This window comes from Cyanistes caeruleus, chromosome 20 (genome assembly GCF_971803275.1).
Source record: "Cyanistes caeruleus chromosome 20, bCyaCae1.hap1.1, whole genome shotgun sequence".
Lineage (NCBI taxonomy): Eukaryota > Metazoa > Chordata > Aves > Passeriformes > Paridae > Cyanistes > Cyanistes caeruleus.
The window spans coordinates 8,787,810-8,807,053 of record NC_141720.1 but is presented as its reverse complement, the minus strand read 5'-3'; the positions used below and the strand labels follow the sequence as shown (position 1 = coordinate 8,807,053).

Below are 19,244 nucleotides of genomic sequence, written 5' to 3'. Positions count from 1 at the left end.
CCGGGGCTTTGCTGGGGAATTATCAGGTTACTAATGAAGCCCGGGCAGCGGCGGGCGGCCAGACGCCGCGGCGGTGGGCGCGATCCCCGCTGCCGCGATCGGAGGGGGGCTGCTGGGCCGGCCCGGACCGTGCGCCCCGTCGGGGCGGGCAGCGGCGGGGGAGGACCGGGACGAGTCGGACCGGGCTGCCCCCTCCCCGCCGCTCCCGCGGGCGGTGCCGCCGCCGGTGCCGCCGCCGCAGGTAGCGGGGCCCGGCGGGGCGGGCGGCCCCCGGGGCGCGGCGGGGGGGCGCCGCTTCCTGCCCGGCCCGCGGCCGCCCCCGGCGGGGGAGCGGGGCCGGCGCGGTTCCCCGCCCGGCTCCCCGCCCTTCCTGCCGCGGCCGCGGGACGCGCCGCCCGCGGGCACGGAGCGCGGCGGCGGCGGGCGGAGCGGGGCGCGCCCGCCCCATGCACCGGAGCCATGGGGGCGGGCAGCCCCGGGGCCCTGGCCGCCGCGCCCCGGCCGGCGCCCAGGCGGGCAAGGTGAGCGCTGCCGCCGCTGCCGTCGGGGCCGGGAGCGGGGCTGGAGCGGGGCCGGGCTCCCCGCGGCGGCCGCTACCGGGGCTGGGGCCGGGCCGGGGCCGGGGCCGCTCGCTGCCTCCCGCGCCAGAGGGGTGGATTTTTCCATCCCGGCGTTTTCTGGGGCGTTTTGTGCTCGGCGGAGGGAGAGGGGGAAGAATTTCGATTTTTAATTACTACCATTAAAAAAATCAAATTTGCAATTCTTTGGGTGGCCTGATGGATTCCCTGATTGACAGCCGGAATTGACACTCTGGTACCTCTTATCTCGGGCATTTACGGCAATTTCTAATTGCAGGTAGTTTGGGGGGTTTTTCAGCGCCTTGGCTCGCATGGGAACCGAGCGATTACTTCAAGAGGCCCGGGTTAAGTGCAGGCAGGGGGAGAATTCAATCCACATTCAAATTGCTTCATTAAAGAGACGCAGCTTTTGTTGCAAAGGATTTAAATGGCCACTAGAAAGTTCTTATTTATTGTTTTGAGGCGGTTTATATAGGGTGCCCCGCGCTCGCCCGGCGCATGGAGCCGCAGCCTTCCTCTCCCGCTCTCTCCATCAAGGTGATGCCGCCGGAGCCGCTGCCCAAGGGGAGCTCCCGCTGTCTCGACCCGCACTCCCGAGCCATGGTAAGCGGGGCCGGGGGTTGCGGGTTCCAGCCGGGACCCGCCGGGCCGGGAATGCGGGGCCGCGCTGGGCCGGGGGTGCCGGGAGCTGTGGGGACCCGCCGGGATCCGCTGGGCCGGGGGCTGTGGGGACGCGTCGGACCGGGGATTACGGGGTCCCGCCGGGGATGTCGGGGGTTTGTGCGTGCTCGCCGGGCCCGGGATGCCGAGGACCGCGGGGACCCGGCGGGACTCTGCGCTTCGGTGCTGCGGGGAACGGCGGGGGCCCGGCTGACGGCCCCGCGGCGGCTCTGCCCGCAGTCGCAGCCCGACGGGGAGCCTCTGCCTGGAGCCCTGGAGAAGGAGGACGCCCGCTCAGCGCCCAGCACCCCTTCCACGCCGTCCGTCTGCTCCCCGCCATCCTCCTCCTCCTCCACGCCGTCGGCCGGCAAGAACGTCTGCTCCAGCTGCGGGCTGGAGATCCTCGACCGGTACCTGCTGAAGGTGAGCGGGGCGGAGGGCGGCGGGGGCGGCGGGGGGCGGCGGGTGGCCCCGGGTCTCAGCCCCTTCTCTGCCGCAGGTGAACAACCTCATCTGGCACGTCCGGTGCCTGGAGTGCTCCGTGTGCCGCACCTCGCTGCGCCAGCAGCACAGCTGCTACATCAAGAACAAGGAGATCTTCTGCAAGATGGACTACTTCAGGTAGGGACCGGGCCGAGGCCGCTCCGAGGGGCTCAGCCCTCGCCGGCCGCCGCGGGGTCGGGGCCGCTCCGGCGCTGCCGTGGGGAAGGTTTGGAAAACTCGCCGGGCTCCCTGGAGCAGCCGGGTGGGAGACGACCCTCGGGAAACGGGGAGAAAGGAAAGAAGGGAATTTTGGGTGCAGCTGCACAACCGCCCAGAGGGATTGCTGCCCTCTGGCCGGGCTGTGCGGGCCGTCCCGAGCTCCTGCTCCTCCCGGCTCGGCGGCGACAGCGCCCGGTCCGGGGGTGCGGCGTGGCGGGGATGGTCCCGCGGCGGGGAAACGGGGCTCAAACGGCCTCGTCCCGGCTCCTGCCGAAGGGTAAATAGGTGCTGGCAGCCTGCGGTGCCCAGCGGCTTTCGGGGAACCCCTGTCAGCGCTGTGGGCCCGCGATGACCGGAGCGCCCGCGGCGGGAGCGCGTTACGGAACGGAAACGAAGGACGGGCAGCGGCTGCGGACCCGGGGCTCGGTCCGGACCCGGGGCTCGGTCCCGACCCGCACACCCGGGGCAGCCTGTCCCGCGGGGAGGATGTTCTGGCTTCGACAGTCTTTCTATTCTAAACCTTGAACCACGAATTTCCCCCCAATTTGACTCTCCCGAGGGGACTGAGTATTTTGAGCTCCTTGCCGGGCTTTAACTAAACATTGGAAGCCCCGCTCTGACTTTCTCCATCCTACCAGGATGAGGGAATGCTGTTTGACCCGGGAGGAAAGGGAATGGCGGGCAGGAAATGGGAATGACCCTGGCGAGGCGCGGGGGGCTCAGAGCATCCTCCGGCCGCGGCAGAGCTCGGGGCTGCCCCGACGACAGCGGGCAGGGGAGCTCGGGGGGCACCTCAGAGATTCCTCCGGTGTTTTTTATTAACGGGTTTCCGATTACCCGATTTTCCGCAGCTCAGCCCCAGCCCCGCCGGGTTCGGTGCGGTGCCGCTGGGAGTGCGGGGCTCCCGGAGGCGGGTGCGGGGCTCGGAGAACCGGCTCAGTCCCGAGGCTGCGTCCTGCCCCGTGGTGGTTTTTGTTGTTGTTATTACTATTATTATTATTATAATTGTTATTGTTGTTATTATTTTAAAACTGCAATTTTCGGTGATTTCAGCGAAATTTTCCCCACTCAACACAGAACGGCACAAGGGGGTCCTGGGGCCGCGGTGCTATTTTGGGGCGATTTTAGCGTTTTCATTCAATTATCACCGTTCTGGTGCCGTTGATCTTTGGTTTATTTTTGGTTTGTTTTTAAGAGCGGATCTTTCCAAAAGCGATTTTAAAGTAGCGCCGGGATCTCGAAATGACCTTCGAGCAAATATAGCAAATAACAGTGTTTAAAAAAATCTGTTTCGCGACTCCCCGTCCGAGAAGCCCCGACCCCGTTGGGAGCAGCCGGGCTCTGCCCGCCGGTACCGGCGGGGCCAAGGGAAATAAAACGAAAATCGCGGAAGCCGCCGCAGGACGCTCCCGGTTCCTGCGGCACCCGTTCGGGGACAGCGGGGCCTCCCAGCCCGCGCTCCGCACTTGTCTTTTGCAAAGAAAGGTGGGGAGAGATTTTTGGAGAGATTTTTTTAATTTGATTTTGGTGAATCTCTGAGCGGCGGCAGCGGCGGCGCTCGGAGCCCGGCGGGTGCGGAGCTGCCTCGCTCCCCCCGGCCCCGCGGGGATCGCCGCGGCCCCCGGCCGAACCCCGGGCCGGCCCCGGTGCGCTGCTCGGGGGGGACGGGCGGGGGTCGCTCCCGCCGCCTCCCGCGGCAGAACCCGCCGGGCTGAGCCACCGCCGTCGGTGCCGGTGTGCGGCGGGAGCCTCTCAGCACGGCTGGGATCCCTCCCGCTGCTCCTGGCGAACTCCCCTCGTCGTTCACTCTCTCGGCCCCCTCCTGCACCCACCCAGCCCTGGGAGCATCCTGGCTGGCATCTTGTTGACTCCAGCCAGCGGTACCCGGTGCGTGGCACGGGGTAAACACGATCCTCGGGATCCAAACCCGATGGATTTGGAAGAATTTATTTATTATTTGAGGCAGATTAAATGTGTGGGGTTTTTTTAAAAGCAAAGCAGAAACATCATCCTAATGCATGTGGTCCTTGGAGCCAAGGCAGACTGAAGGGGCAGTGAGATGCTCTGCACGGGTTACATGGATGCTCTGTTGCTGCAGTGCTGATTCCCCTCACACTGGGGATGTTGGGGGATGCTGAGGATGAAGGCTGTCAGGCTCAGGGCTGTCATGTCACAGCCCCACTGCCCACAGGGACTGTGGTCAGGCCTGATGTGTCCAGGTGTCCCTGCTCTGTCCCCATGAGGAGCTGCGTAGGTGCTGGCTCTGCCGTGACTCCATGGCCTTGTGCGTATTTTTAAGCAAATGCTGCTGTTTCCTGTGTCTTGTCAAATAATTACATTTGGCATCTAAGGCTCCAGCGCTTCAAGGAGAACCAAATTAAAATTGGAGCTCATTGAGCAGAACACTGTGTTCCCGGGCCATGCAAGGGCTGCTCACAGCCAAGCTCCCACGGCTCCGGCCACCCGGAGGTCCAGCATGATCCCGGTGTGATTCCTGCTGTGCCCTCGGTGGGCAGTCTGCAGGCAGGTGACCTTGGGGTCACTGGCCTGGCTGTGGCTCAGGTGGCCTTCACCCCTCGCCATTATGTCCCTCTGGGATGATGCTCCTGCTCAGGCACAGTGCAGAGTGAAGGTCCTCGCTGAGGCACCGCTGCTGCTCTGCGGTGAGGCTGGGGAGATGTGAGCTGCAGCTGACTCTGAGAGCTGTGTTAGAAGTTCCTACAGGACCCAGGAGGGGACAGGAATGTTTGGAGCTGTGCATGGCCCTGAGACTGGGTGCCCCTTGTGCTGTCCCCACAGGCAGGGATAGACAGGAGGGCTGAGGGAGCTGCAGCACCCGGGTACAAGCGACGTGGGAGAGACAGGATGCACCAGGGCATCCTCCCGCCTCTGCTCTTCCCGCACCCCAGATGATGCGGCCGCCCCTGGGGGAGGTGGGATGAGTCTTCCTGGGATGAGTCTCCCTGGGATGAGTCTCTATGAGATGAGTCTTTGCTGGTAATGTTGTTGTCAGTTTCCATCTCCCAGAGTTAACCTTTGGGGAGAGCATCTGCTCATCTGACCACAAACCATGTATGCAGGGCAGGAGCCCATGGCTCTGGTAGCGTTTGGTGATGCTCCAGCTGGTGCCACAGTTCTGGGCTTGGACAAATCCTCTGGCTCTGTGTCTCTTGCTACAGTGTGGCCCTGTCCCTATTCCCATCCCTGTCCCTGCCAGGCAGGTGACAACCCCTCTGTGGAGCCCCTCTCCTGGTGCTCTACTGCCCCGAGCAGACGGGGCTCTGGGCTCTCCCTGCCCTGCGAGTCCCGTGTTGTGTTTGAGCTGTGATGGGTCGGGGCAGATTTCTTGCAGGCATTTCTCTCCCCGTTCCTGTGTCCCTGACAGTGGTGGTGCCACGGTGGCTGTCCCTGCAGTGAGTCTCTGTTGGGTGACAGTGGGTGCTGGTGCCTGGCCCTGGCTCTGTCTCTGCTCGCTGCAGCAGTGCCGCAGACGGGAGTTGGCCGAGAGCCGCAGGCGCAGCGTCAGTGGCTGCTGGTGCCGCAGGCTGTGCAGCCCTGTGCCTGCGTTGCTGCCTCAGCCTCTGTCCGGGTTCTGCTCATGCCATGGCTCTGCAGGGACAGCAGCAGCAGCCTCTGCCTGTGCTGCTGCCACGGCCTCACAAGCTCCCGTGCCTTTCAGCAAACCCTGTCCGGCTCCCTGGGCACTGCTGCCAACCTGGGGGTCCCGCCTGGTCCTCAGGAGATAGCTGGGTGCCTCCCCCACATCCCAGCTGATGTGTGATGAGGATGTGTGGCCTTTTCTGTGTGGCGCTTGTGCCTCAGTTTCCCCATGCCGGTGCTGTGCTCCCCCTGCCTGGGCTGGGGTTCGAGCTGGGAGCGGTGATCACCACGTGCCATTAGCTCCGTACGCCTGCCCCTCGCTTGATACTGCTCAGCAAGTACGACTGTTTACATAGCACATTGTTCAAAGTAATTCAATTTACAGGAATGATCTTTATTTCTAAATAAAAAATTAATACAGTTCTTTTGTTTGTGCGTTTATATAAACGAGCTGGCACAAAGTCAGTTTACAATGTTCCCATCTGAAGTAAATTAGTGAAGTCTCTTAGCTAAGTCTCTGTATAATTTCAGCACAGAAATGTCCTCTTTTTTTTCTTCTTTTTTGGTCAGCAATGGTCAGGCTGAAAAATTTAGACCCTTCTTTTCCTCCCAAATAGTTTCGCTATTAGTAATCCCAGCACAGGACAGTATTTCCACATCTTGCTGGGCCCACGGTGGGCAGCAGCTCCTCGGTGTGGGGTCGGGCACGGGCAGCACTGGTGGCCTGGCCTGGGCTCTGTCTCTGCCCGTCCACAGAGCCCAGGGCTGCTCAAACCGAAGGGTTTGTGGTGCAGGGTCTCTCCTGTCGCTTGCTGTGGCTGTTTCTTGTCGCTCTTTTGTGCCCACTCTGAGAGATGCTGGAGCTGCTCAGGCAGCGCTGCCAGTGGCTCCGCTTCCCACTGTGGTGAGGGGCCGGCAGGAGCCTTCGGGAGCTTGAGGTGGCAGTGGCAGTGCTGGGGCTGTGTGGGGAAGTGCAGTGATTGTGTTGGAGCCAGTACCACCTCTGGTGTGGCAGAGGAGATGCTCCCTTCTCTCCTGATGCTCTCGCTGCTGCTCATTGCGTTTATTATTTTAAGCAGCAGTAATGCTGAAATGCAGGTACCAAACCAAGGCCAAGGCTGGCACCTCATGTCAGACACTGACCTGGGTGTTCAGGGGGCCACACCTGCTGCTCCCTTGTGAATCATCTGCCCTTGACCATCAGCATCCTGACAGGAATGGAGGTTTTCACACAAACACCTGGGGAGGGGATCCCGACTGTCTTGTTGCCTCTTCACTGTGCTGAGCTACCTTCCAGCACAGCTCACTCCAGCGCAGTCATCATCCTCTCACAGCGAGGAGACCTCCTCCACAGGGGAAAAAGCAGATGTGTGTGCCTGTACGTGTGAGGAGAGCACACATGGTTTGATTTATGGCAGCGGGAGAGAACCAGCTCTGACACAGTTTCCATCTGAGTGTCACTCTGGCTGTTATCAAAATAAAAAACCCACGGGCTCGGAAGCTGATTCACGGCGCTGCGTCACCTCAGCCCCTCGGCCGTGTCTGGCTCTGCAGGGCTGCAGTGAGTTACACCCCACTGCTGCCCACACCGCTGCCACTGCCGCGGCAAAGGCGCCGCTGGGGCGGCTCCATCGCATCTCTCCATGCATGGTTTTGTGGGAGCTGGGGCGCTCGGGGTGAGCCACGGGGTCAGCAGCAGCGCCTGCATCCTGGCATCGTGCTGCCTTTCCCCTGCCTGCCTTCCCCTGCCTGCCCTCACCTTTCCTGCCCTCACCCTTCCCTGCCTGCCCTCACCTTTCCTGCCCTCACCCTTCCCTGCCTGCCCTCACCTGCCTCTTCTCCTCCGCAGCCGGTTCGGTACGAAGTGTGCCCGCTGTGGCAGGCAGATCTACGCCAGCGACTGGGTGCGGCGGGCACGGGGCAACGCCTACCACCTCGCCTGCTTCGCCTGCTTCTCCTGCAAGCGGCAGCTCTCCACCGGCGAGGAGTTTGGCCTGGTGGAGGAGAAGGTGCTGTGCCGGATCCACTACGACACCATGATAGAGAACCTCAAGCGAGCGGCAGAGAACGGTATGGAGCGCCAGCAGTCATGGCCTCGCCCGTGCGGGTGTCACTGTCCCCTGCGCTGAGCCTTAGCACAGGGTGTTGGGGTCGGTTCTATCGTTGCCAAAACGGGGTGATGGGTGGCCCTGGGGGGGGATTGAGCACAAGGCCCTGGGCTGGCAGGGTGCTCGTGGGGTGGCCGATGTGCTGGCAGCACCTGCGGCTCGAGGCAGGCCTGTGTGCCGTGGGCGATGCCTGGTCCTGCACGGCCTGGAGTGCGGAGCGTGAGGAAGCCGCTGGGATCTTGAGGCTGTGAGTCATAAATGTAGAAGGTGGGACTGGCGATTGGACAAAACCTTGCCATCATTTTCCAGCTGCCCTGCCCATCTGGGGTCGTGCCGCTCCCAGCTGGACAGCGCCATGGCCAGCCAGCCTCCGCCGTGACAGCGAGGTCACGCAGCCCTGAGGCTCCTGTCCCTTCCCATCCTCCTGCATGGCAGTGCCCAGAGAGATGCTCAGAGGAACAAATTAGTGGGGTTAGTCCAGAGTGGTGTGCAGGGAGGCCGGGCAGTGCCAGGGCCTGTCCTGTGATGGAAAGTACTTCAGCACATGGTGGGCACAGGGAGTGACACGCCATGTCCTGACCCATGCAGCATGTGGAAACCATTAACAACCTGACAGGAAAATAATGTGTTTCTGTTTACTGTGTTTGAGTAAGAGGACGAAAGCAGAGTGCCCAGTTGGGCGGGAGGGTCCCGGCTCGGGACGTGGCTCGCGGCGTGTTGGTCCATATGGTCAGCTGCTGTGGGGGCCTGAGGGAGGTGATGGGGAGCAAGGATGGAGGGGGAGAAGCCACATGTCCTGGGGGAGCAGAAGGGTGTGAGGACAGCAGGGTCTGGCAGCGGGGAGTCCTGCAGAGCTGTTGCCCCAGATGGGGGCTGGGGTGGGGGGTTTGCTGCTGCTGCTGCTGCTCAGAACAACCTGCTGGTGTGGGCTGAGCACCAGTGTTGGGCACTGCTGGGGCACCTGGTGAGTGTCAGGTGACACTACCTGTGTCCAAGGGGTTTTGAGAAGGGGGTGGGATCACTTTGGAGAGCTGCTGTTGCTGTGGAGTTGGAGGGCCACGCTCCCCCCTCCAGTAATTACCCAGCAATTTCTTCTGCACATGAGGTTTTACATACAAGAAAAATAAACAGATGTTGCTGAAGTCAGAGTCCCATTCATCATCCGAAAAGAACAAGTCAAACTATATGAGAAAGTCCTTCAACTCAAGCCAAGACAATCACAGCCTGGTCCAGCTTGTGGAGCGATGGCCGGGCCGTGCAGGCGCATCCTGGGAGCGAGGCGAGCGCCAGCCCTGCTCAGCTGCCCTCCCTCAGCCATCCCTCAGCAGTGCCAGGAGCAGCCAGGCGTGCCACGGGCTGCAGCAGGGTCCTGGGGAGGACAGAGGCTCTGGCCACCCCCTCTCTGGAGGCTGCACAGCAGCGTGAGCACGGCTGGGCTCACCCCGACTGCTGGGTAAGGGGGAGGTCGGTGCCCCCCTGGAGTGCCCCCCTTAGCGTGGCTGCTGCTCAGAGCATCGCCACCCCAAGGCCATGGGCACGGTGCTGGTGCTGCTGCTGCTGCTCTGGGATGCAGGAGGAAGAGCGGGGTCGGGGTGCTGGGACAATTCAGGGCTGGGGACAGGAGCAAAGAGCCCACGGAAATGCTCTGAGCAAATGAAAGGACTGATGGAGGCAGCGCCCACGGGGTCACAGGGAGCAGCAAGGGACAGGAGTGATGGATGTTGGTGAGCCTGGCAGAGACAGGGTCCTTTCCAAGCCACTCCCTGGAGAATGTGGCCAAGTGGTGACCGCGAGTCAGGCCCAGAGGGACACCAGTGCTTGCCCTCACACAGCACCTTGACCCTCCTCCTGCTGCTGTCTCACCTTATTCCCTGTGGCATCCACCACTTGCTGCATTTTTCTTAATTCCACAGTAAACTCTTGGGGAATGGTTGTTTCTCCTTCCCTGTGTGTGGAGGGGCCCAGGGCAGCTCCTGAGTGGCGGTGCTGGCTCCACTCTTCCTGCTCCCACGGCAGCAGGGGATGCTCTGGGTGTCTGTGCTGCTTTTGCAAGCGCTAACCCCACTGCATTACTGCAGGCTGTGATGCCAGGGCTGTTGTCTCTCGGCTGAAGGCAGGCTCTGGGTGTCCCACGCTGTGATGCCACCAGGTGTGGTGTCCCCCACATGAGCAGTGGCTGCACGTGCTGGGGCAGGCGGCTCTCACAGGGTTTCTGTCCTGCAGGCAATGGGATCACGCTGGAGGGGGCTGTGCCCTCGGAGCAGGACAGCCAGCCGAAGCCAGCCAAGAGAGCCCGCACCTCCTTCACCGCCGAGCAGCTGCAGGTAGGGCAGGAGGGCCAGCGGGGCTGGAGGGGCCGTGACTCCCCAGGCTGATGCCGAGCCCCTCTCTCCTCTCCTCTGTGCACAGGTCATGCAGGCACAGTTTGCTCAGGACAACAACCCCGACGCACAAACGCTCCAGAAGCTGGCGGACATGACGGGGCTGAGCCGGAGAGTCATTCAGGTGAGGACAGGGACGGGCAGGGGTGGCCACCATGGGCGGAGCAGCCCCAAGCAGGGCAGGGAGGGGGCACCTGGAGGCTGGCACCAGACAGGGCTCACAGCCCGTGGCTCCTCAGCCCCGGGCTTGCAGCATCAGCAGCTTCGTGCTGCCTCCCCTGCGCGTCGGCTCCTCCGCTCCCGCAGCGATGCCAGCACCGTTCTTTCTCTGTCTCGCTCGTGGGTTTTCTATTTGTTTTTCCCTCTTATGATGCAATGAATCAAAACCCCAACAGCCTCAGCCATTCGCAATAAATCACTGGGTGGGAAAGCTGCCGCTAGCAGGAGGTCCTGGAGCGCTGTGCTCGGTCCCAGCCGCTGACAGGGAGTGTGGGAGCTTCCCCGCAGCCGTCCCTGCCACGAGCAGGAGAAGTTCACCAGCGGCAGAAGCATTGGGATGGAGAAGTCTAAAGAAAAAGGGGTTTTGCAGCCCCAGGGGACACAGGGGCAGGGAAGTCCCCATGCCTGATGTGGGAGGGGAGTGCGAGTGCTGCCGTAGGGACTGAGAAATGTCCCTTCTGCAACTCCCAGCTCACAGACAGCCCAGCTTTGGCTCGTAGTGACATTTACAGTCATCACTTTAACGTTCTGCTCACATACTTTCTGCATACAATAAAAACACGAGTGATTAAAATAAATCTGGAGCTTTCATCCAAGATTGTTTTGCCAATGACATTTAAATTTTGTGTGTGAAAATCTGGCTCGAGTCTCTGTTACTGAGATTCTTCATTTAGCTAAAGATCAAGCAGGCTGCACACCAGGTGATTTTTTTATGTGGATGTTTTTTAAAGGCGCTTTGAACAGGAAATAATTTGTCAAATGCTTATGATGGTTTCCTTCTCCGTGGTCCAGTGTGCTCTGCCTTGGTGAGCTGATCTTCACTCAGTCTTGGAGAAGGTTTTTGCTCCCAGCTATCTTTCAAAAAGTAAAGCGTAAGAAACAGATCACCTCTTTAGCATAAAAACCCCTTCCATACACGTTTTAACCCTAAGATGTCATTCCCTAACTACCCCTCTAATTAGCAGCAGTGAGATATGATCAGAGATCTCATACCTGCTGCTCACACAGACTGTGGTTGTTTCCCACCACAATACCCTCCTTTCTCAGCTTTAATGTTCTGCTGATGGGGTTCTTGAATATGATAAACCACAAGTGATCAAAACAATATTGTTTTCATCATTCTTGAAGTCACAATTTACCCTAGTTTAAGCTTCTACTCGTTTTTGTCTCATCTTGCCTCTCTCTTTGCCAGTGCTTGTGTCCCAACTCATCTCAGCTATGCTTTTAGGCTGGGTGAGCTGGGATTGCAGATTAACATTTAAACAAGACCTTGAAAGGAGCTCACATCATTTGCAGGGAAGCTCTGCAGGGACAAAGCTTTGCGGCTTCACTCTTGCTCTGCTGAGTGTAAAACAAACCCGTGGAAACTGGTGAGGTGCAAATTTCTCTATTTCATTCCCTTTATTGCAACCGCTTCGAAGAAACACCCATCCAAGGACCCTGGTGGAGGAGCCCACTTTAACCCATTGCGTCTCAGCAGTCACAGCGTTCGCTGCTTTGTTTCAGGTTTGGTTTCAAAACTGCAGAGCCCGCCATAAAAAACACACCCCGCAGCACACGGTGCCACCGTCGGGAGCGCCCCCGTCCCGCATCCCCTCCTCGCTGTCCGATGACATCCACTACTCGCCCTTCAGCAGCCCGGAGCGGGCCCGCATGGTGACGCTGCACGGATACATCGAAAGTAAGAGGCTGCGAGGCTCGGGCAGGGCTGGGGCAGCTCCCGGAGAGGAGATGGCAAAACCCTCCTGGTGCTGCGGCTGCGGGGATGGTGCCCGTGCTGCTGCACCTCCTCGTGTTTGATAAATTTGCCCTTGGGATTAAGACGTCCCAAGTCAGTGCCTGGGTTTTATCTGCTTGTAGCGCTCTCTGTGTCATGGAAAAGAGGTGTGAGTGTGTCCTGTGGGGTCTGTGGTGTCCTTCCTGCTCTGGACAGCAGAGCTGCTTTCTCTGACAGTTCCCAGTGCCAGTGAACGATTTGGGAGGGATGAGGGGCTTTGGCCGTGCCTGCACAGAGGTTCTGGCTCTGTGGCTCTTGTGAGGCTTCTCCCCTCCCTGAGCCCATGAGGGCTCTGGGCACCTCCTGCTCCCTGCGTGTCCCGGTGGAGAGCATCCGTGCCGGATGGAGGGCGGGTGGTGTTTGCAGGAACCGAGGCTGAAGCCTCTTCTCATCCACAGGTCAGGTACAGTGTGGACAAGTGCACTGTAGACTTCCCTACACTGCTCCACCAGTGCACCTCAAAGCAGACATGGAAGGACCACTATCTAACAGGGGTGAGAAGGTAAATGTAGTCCCTGTTCCAGGCTCTGGGGCCAACCCTCCTCTGTAGCCAAGATTTATGTGTAACATCATTGCCACCGCCGTCTCTTGTCAGCATCACTGCCTCTCCATGACCTCGGGCAGCTGCCACCCTCCCATGTGTCTTCCCTTAGTTTTGGGTTGATGTACCCACTGTTGTCAAAATGGCATCACTGTGTTTTCCACTGGACACCCCTCGCTGTTGTGACGTGCTGGGACTCTGTGCCTGCATCCCCTGAAGGCTCTCACATCCTCCTGCCTGAATCCTCCCTGGTTTCCCCTTCCCAAGTGCCCTGAGCTCTGCCCTGCTCCTTTCCTCTGGCACCTGCACGTGTGCTCAGTGTGAACAGAAACTGGCTGGTAATAATGGAGCAGGAGGGACCTCCAGCATGTGCTAACTTCCCAGTTTTCCACGAGTTAACAAAAAGGATTAATATCTTGTGGATTGCAGTGTTGCTTAAAAATAATAACTGGCTGTTACAATAACCGAAGTAGGAATGTTATTTCACAATGTCTGGCAATATTGCATGTTGATATTTTTCTGTTCAGCTCTTACAGTATCTGTTCTAACACACAGCTTACTGGGGGCAAGACTTCTCAAACATGCCTAGGTTTGGAGGATTTTATTTAGGACCCTAATTTCAGTGACTTCCTTTTGAGGGAACACCGAGCCTTTGGCGACTCTGAGTGGTTTTAGCTTTTCTCTTTACTGTTAGAAGTTCTCAGCTCCTCTCTTTTCAGATCTCTCTCTTCCCAGTGCAGCAGCTTATTGAGCTCTGTTTCAATGGGCAGAAGCAGGGGCACAGCAAAGATACTTTTTCAGTATAAATTCTACCATTTTGTCATATCTGCCCAGCAAGCTGCAGAGTTTTTCTGAAAATATTACACAGTCCTGGTGATGTAGAGAAGCTTCACTGCAGCAAGCAGCTCCTGATTTAAATGCAATTACTGGCTTGCAGCTGTTGCAGAACAGGGTTCTCAGGACACAGAGCTGCCCCCCAACCAGCTCCTTTTCTAAACAACCACTTGCGTGTTGAATTCCTGAAAACTGAAGCTTTTTTTTTTCCCCCACATCCAAAAAAATTTAAAAGCAGAGGTAGCTGAGATCCTGGCAAAACACAATTAAACGCTGAGTGGGTGTTTCCCTCTGCCAGTGGGGCACCCCTCACCCTCCTCTCGGGGTTCCCAGTGCAGCAGCTGGTGAGAACTGAGCCGTGACCACCTCAGCAGCTGCTTGTCCTGCCCGAAGGCAGGGGAGGGGCTGGACCCTCAGAGCAGGAGGTGCAGTGTTTGAGGGGAGCCTGTGCTCATCAGTGAGTGAGGTGCACAGTCAGGTTTGTCAGGTCATGTCTTTCTTGGTAGCTGCTGTATCACGGGACAGATGGATGAACTGCTGGGTTTGGGGTGCTGCCCAGTTTTGTTTGGTGCACCTCTGCCATGGACCTGTCCCACTTGGACTCCTCAGTGGCAGCTCCTTCCCTGGGCAGGGCTGGCAGCTCCTGGGCAGAGAATGCTTCCAGAGAGGGTTTTCCTGCGAGGAAGGGCTGCCACAGCAGAGCCTGTGCGTGTGCTCCGCTGCTCCCTGCAAGCACATCGCCGTGGCACACAGGCCTCTGTCTCTGGAAGGCGCTGACGCTCCCGTTTTTCCCCCAGGTCATCCTCTTTCAGTACTGACTGCGCGGACTCTTCCTCACCTGCCCGTGGCCCTACCAGCAGCGCTGCCCCTCAGCCGCTGACACGGCGCCCAGCCCTCGGCAGCTGCCACCAGTCCCGCGGGAGAAGCTCAGACCCAGCACTCTCAGTTCTTTCCATTGACCAGCACCTCACGTCCGCTCTGATTTCTCCAGCGACACTCTGTGTATGTGTGTGTTGAGTGCAGAGTTACATTTTACACTTGTTTCTTGTGGACTTTGTAGAATGACCGTGAGTCTCTCCAAGGCAGTGCCAGCCACAGTCAAAACTGGTGACTCTACTGTGCTTGCAAGTCTTGCTCCCAACCCATGGGAATATGAACAACCCAGAACACGCTGAGTCTCAGGGGGGTCGGTGGTCACCTCTGAACACAAAGGAAGGAGGAATTTACGTGGTTTGGCCTGATTCTCTTTTTGCACCAGTGAAGCAGTTCCTGGACATCCCTCCTTCTTTCCACTCGAAATCTGAAATTGGCTTTTTGGCTCAGCAACTCGATATATAGACAGACCTTCCCGAGCCAAACTCGCAGGTAGCTGAGACTCCACTGAGTGGAAAACATGATGCCAGCTGGAAATAGGCAGTTTTTCTTCCTCCTCAAAGTGCTTTAGAATCACATGTCCTTTGATCATTCAAAGGTAAGTAAATCTTAGTGTTTTTTCCCCCCGTTTTATAGGAGGGGAAGCAGAGATGTCCTAAACTGAGAGGAACCATGAGGGTTGGTGGCAGAGCCAGGTTTAGCACCCTGAAGTTTTTGATTGCTGACTTGTTCTTAGAACACTGAATATCTCTCTCCTCTCACAGCCATCTGCCAAATCTTCAAATCTTCTTTTTTTTTTTTTTTAAAGTTTTCTTACTCTCATTCTTTATTAACAAGCTACATTATTTCCTTGGAGTCATATTGGATCACAAATGGGTGATTTCAGAATGTACCTACAGAAAACTCTCAGACAATCCATGCTCTGGGACTGGGAAACACTCAATGGAAGGTGGCCATAAAGGTGTAGAAATGCTCTGCCCTGCTGTGGACTCAAGCTCAGTCAGTGGAAAGAGTTGGGTAGAAACTGGAGACCAGTTAAAGAGGTGAAGGCCACGGTAAGGCCAGCAGGAACCGTGGCTAGCCGAGCAGACAGCAAGGGGATGATGTCTTCCTTTGTCTGGCAGCATCGCTCTGATCCCCTCTGCCCTCCTGTTCTCCCTTGCTGGGTACGGCTGTCGGTCCTGCCAGGACCTGGGATGAGGGTGCTGGGCTTATGGCAACGACAAAGGAAGTGCTCAGCAGTCTGGCCCCAAGTCAGGAAAAGGACTCCAAAATGATCCTTCATTGATGGTAATAACGAAAAGTAAACAAGTGACCTCTGCCAGCCCTTCTCAGTTTGCACCGAGCCAAGAGCAGGTCTGTAACAAAACCTCTCTCCATGCAAGCACATGGGTCTGTCCTGCTGTGAAGTGTCTGTGAGGCTGCTCTTCCAAGAATGTGAAAGCCTACCCTGAGCCACAGCTAGTGAGGGATATGACTGAACCGTGCCCGAGGAGAGGAGATGGGAATCCATCCGTTACATAACTTGTTTTGAACTGGAACTGTAGATACGTGTGTTTTCCTCTCTGGGAGATCCTGGATCAATCCATGGCATGGGCCGGGTGGGCAACCATCCCACTGCTCTGGCCAGCCCACACTGCACACGTGGGGAGCTCCTCCTGCCCGTGTCCCTGAACTCCGTGACACCAGCAGCCAGCCACGTGGCTCCAGCTAAACGGCGAGGAACGCTCCGGGAGTGGCGTGGGGAGATGGGAGATGGGAGATGGGGATGTCTGCTGAGGTGGCCACCGAGATCTCTTGGTTTGAGGAGTAACTGAGCACAAGCACATGTTGATATTGGTTGGAACAAATCCACGCACGCTGATTTGCATTATCAGAGTGATGGTACTACCTCGGACAGCTGGGCCAGTATCTGTCAGAGTGCAGCCAGCAGCTCCATTCCCAATTCAAAATAACATTTGAAAGGAGAGAGGGGAATTAAGTCCACAAAATATTATTGTCACCTCCTGATGTGTGACCGTTTCCAGAGTGTGACCAGTGACAAGGCGCTCCCGCACGCCTGACCCGACCGGAGCCACCACTGCAGAGGCGTCCCCTGGGCGAGGGGACAGTCACCAGCTCCACCAGTGCCGTCCTTTTTGTCCTTGTTGGCAGCAATGAGGGAAGGATGAGTGTTCCCTTGGCTGGCTGCTGGTGAGTGTTTGTCATCACAGGTTGAGGCGGCTGTTGTGTCCTTGTGCCAGCCTTGAGATGCTCGTAGGGGCTGGGGGGTCACCAGGGCCTGACTTTGTTCTCCATTTGTGCTTGCACATCCTAATGACCATTTAGTTGTGGAATTAGTGCCATAAAGGAATGGGTAGTTACTCCATTTGACACTGAAGGAGAGACTTCAGGCTGTAACTTGCCCTGACATCCCACAGTCTCTGAGATTGCCACAACTCCTCTGTTGAGGGAGAAAAGGGTTTGATGTCTTCTCCCTTCTGTCTTGGCAATGCAATGAAAGGGAAACCATGAAGTATGTTCTCTGCTAAATACCAACTTGATCAGAAAAACCCCACTTGTGAAATGTCCTGGATATCCAAGGGTTTGTAAGCGATACATGGCAGGGCCGGAGCGCGAGGCAGGGCCGAGGGAGTGTAGGTGTTTCTCTCCAGGGACCTGGGCTCACCACAGACTGTGCTCGGGGCACTTCCCCCCATAAGTAGCCAGGAGCAGCTTTGCTAATTCAGAAATCAGGCTCTGTTTATATTAAGCCCAAATTGTTTGCAAAAACTGGAAGCAATTCAGCTTGTGCAGTTTTAGAGCTAATTATGTGTATGGAAAATACTCAACTGTACCAAGAATGTAAGAAATCTTCTAATTTATTCAATACATTGTTTCACAACATATTTCACACTGACTGTTGCCACTGAACCAAACCTTATCTCAGGTCATTTGCATTCATCTCCTGTATGTGGATTAAAAAAAAAATAAAATTAAAGTCATTCTCATTTTCTTAGTTTATTCAGTAATTGCCAGATGGGTTCTGGTGCAGCAATGCAGACTCCACGCACTAAACTTTTCCAGTTGCTATTTACAAACCCTTTTGCAGACAGAATCCACTGAAGACAGCCAGTGAAAGGCTCTTCACTCCAGTTTAATAAGGTGATTAACAGAGCTCTGCTCTGGAAGTGGGATGGTTTCAGGTTTTATCACCAGTGATTTTTTTCTGGCTCATGCTGGTTAACCCAATGCCCGAGCTAAAGGTGCTTACAGAACTCACTCGTTGGGACAGGGAGTGGGAACCAATCCTGCACTACTATCAGTGATTTATCTGCAGGATGCCAACTAAACACCAGTTTTATTTCATCTGCCAATCATTTTGTTGTAGCATGTTGCAATTCTGCATGTCTTGGCTACAATGGTTAAAAAATTTTTTCTCTGAATGACTGGACAGTCAAGACTAATATTTATTTTAAAAAAGTAAAACAAAATTGTAAGCACTTTTTGTAAAACCAATGTCTGTTTTGTTACATACTTTTAATGTTGTGCTTTGTAAATGTCTTATTTGTGTAATAAATAAAGTTAATGCAAGTAGAAGTGCTGGCACTTACATCCAGAAAATGATGTAATTCCATTTTATTTTATTTTTAAATACTTTCTGGCTTACTAATCAAGCAGCAACCCACCCAGTTTTCCTCTTTTATTATTTTGTTAAACTCTGGCTTCAGGAGAGTTCAACAAACGTTCGTAGTAAATGGATATAATTTCCTAGTTAGCAAACCAGTCATTAAAGAATACCTCTGGTGTACATTATTACAATGATCAATCAATATCAAAGTACTGAGCAAAAAGAGAGGAAAGGAATTCACCAGGACAGCTAACTAAAATCTGGGAAAATAATGTTGATTAAGATGGATTTGAATGACTTCAACACCAAATCTGAGGCACTCTTTTTAACAAATTGTTTTCAGGCTTAATAATGTTTATACATACTACACTGCACACCTCTCAGGAATATTATTGTGAGTACAGTCGGCTTTTTTGCCGTGGCTTTTGCTCAGCATGACTGATTAAATGATTATTTCCATTTTTCTTTGAGCTGACAAAGATGACAGAAAGATTATATTCCTGTCGAGGGAATGGGTGAGACAAATCCATGAGGACAAATTGCATTTATTGTGAATCAGATTACCTGCTTTGCTGGAATATTGTCTAGGAAAAACTGTTTGATGGTTTGGGTTCATCCTCAGTTGTTATATCCCAGGCTTTCCGGCAGGTCCGAAGGATCCATTCATGCTCATCATTGTCTGAAAGGGAGAGAAAGAGAACATTAAATATCCCCGTGCCAGATCTGCTCTTTGCATCCCTGGGGTCCAAAACAAGTCATTTCTCCTTTGAAAAATAAATCCATTTTTTAGCTATTTGCATCTCTTAGAACACTTTGTTTGTTTGTTTGTTTGTTTTTGTGCTGTTGTGTGGGAATTTGTCAAGGCAGGAGGAACTGGGTCTGTAGCAAGGAATGATTGTTCATCTGTTTGATAAGCTTAGCTTGGCTGAACCACGAGATTTACATGTAGAGATTTGAAATTTTGCCTTTTTTGGGAAAAATGTGCAGGAGAAATGTTGAAACTATCAGAAATTAAGATAGGCATTTTTTTGAACACTCTGGCTGGGTTGCTTGTCGATTTATAAAAAGTGAAGGTAAAGAAAAATTTACAGTAAAATCCCAGGTTCTTGTCTTGCAGCTTTTCTTTCCATGCTGTTTTTGAGATGTATGTTGTGGCAGGTATTGATAAGCTGATGCAGTGGCTGAGAGATATTTTAGACCAACTCCTGTGTCCCTTGTTAGTATTCATGTCTGTCGTATTTATTCTGAGAGCATAATGACAGTGTGGAAAGAAAATAAAAGCAAAGACAATGTAGGAAAAAAACAACTGACCAGCAAAGTTTGAATAGTAATTTTCTGCATGATTTACAAAAAAATAGCTT

At 55.6% G+C, this 19,244-nt stretch overlaps 2 protein-coding genes and 1 long non-coding RNA gene across 7 annotated transcripts in view; 1 reads left to right on the top strand and 2 right to left on the bottom strand.

Moving 5' to 3' along the window:
- Positions 1–445: 445 nt before the first annotated feature.
- On the top strand, positions 446–17,876 carry LHX6 (LIM homeobox 6). Of its 4 annotated transcripts, none has more exons than XM_086858362.1 (10): positions 446–521; positions 1,041–1,181; positions 1,479–1,661; positions 1,738–1,859; positions 7,390–7,610; positions 9,872–9,972; positions 10,058–10,153; positions 11,755–11,929; positions 12,424–12,527; positions 14,198–17,876. In XM_086858362.1, exons 1-10 carry the CDS (start codon positions 447–449, stop codon positions 14,216–14,218), a joined length of 1,239 nt encoding a protein of 412 aa, XP_086714488.1. In that variant the 5' UTR covers position 446; the 3' UTR covers positions 14,219–17,876. The 4 variants fall into 4 exon arrangements, with proteins under 4 accessions (XP_086714488.1, XP_086714491.1, XP_086714489.1 ...); XM_086858365.1 differs by having other exon boundaries at positions 12,424–12,519; positions 14,198–17,263; XM_086858363.1 differs by having other exon boundaries at positions 447–521; positions 1,116–1,181.
- Positions 5,904–14,112, bottom strand: LOC147649735 (uncharacterized). The gene is made up of 2 exons (XR_015278231.1): positions 7,370–14,112; positions 5,904–7,334 (listed from the first exon to the last, which is right to left on the bottom strand). It is a non-coding gene; the product is annotated as an uncharacterized LOC147649735 (long non-coding RNA).
- Positions 17,117–19,244, bottom strand: part of MORN5 (MORN repeat containing 5) — a 14,502-nt gene continuing 12,374 nt past the window's right edge. For both annotated transcript variants that reach the window (XM_086858366.1, XM_086858368.1), the window contains exons 5-6: positions 18,448–18,562; positions 17,117–17,220 (exon numbers count right to left, since the gene is read on the bottom strand). In XM_086858366.1, the coding sequence (XP_086714492.1) occupies positions 18,468–18,562 (95 nt within the window). In that variant the 3' untranslated portion in view covers positions 17,117–17,220; positions 18,448–18,467. The remainder of the gene's footprint in view (positions 17,221–18,447; positions 18,563–19,244) is intronic.

Coding starts and splice junctions, on each gene's coding strand:
- LHX6 (XM_086858365.1), top strand. CDS start 447: ATGCACCGGAGCCATGGGGGCGGGCAGCCCCGGGGCCCTGGCCGCCGC. Junction 522..1,040: donor CCGGCGCCCAGGCGGGCAAG/GTGAGCGCTGCC, acceptor TATTGTTTTGAG/GCGGTTTATATAGGGTGCCC. Junction 11,930..12,423: donor GCTGCACGGATACATCGAAA/GTAAGAGGCTGC, acceptor TCTCATCCACAG/GTCAGGTACAGTGTGGACAA.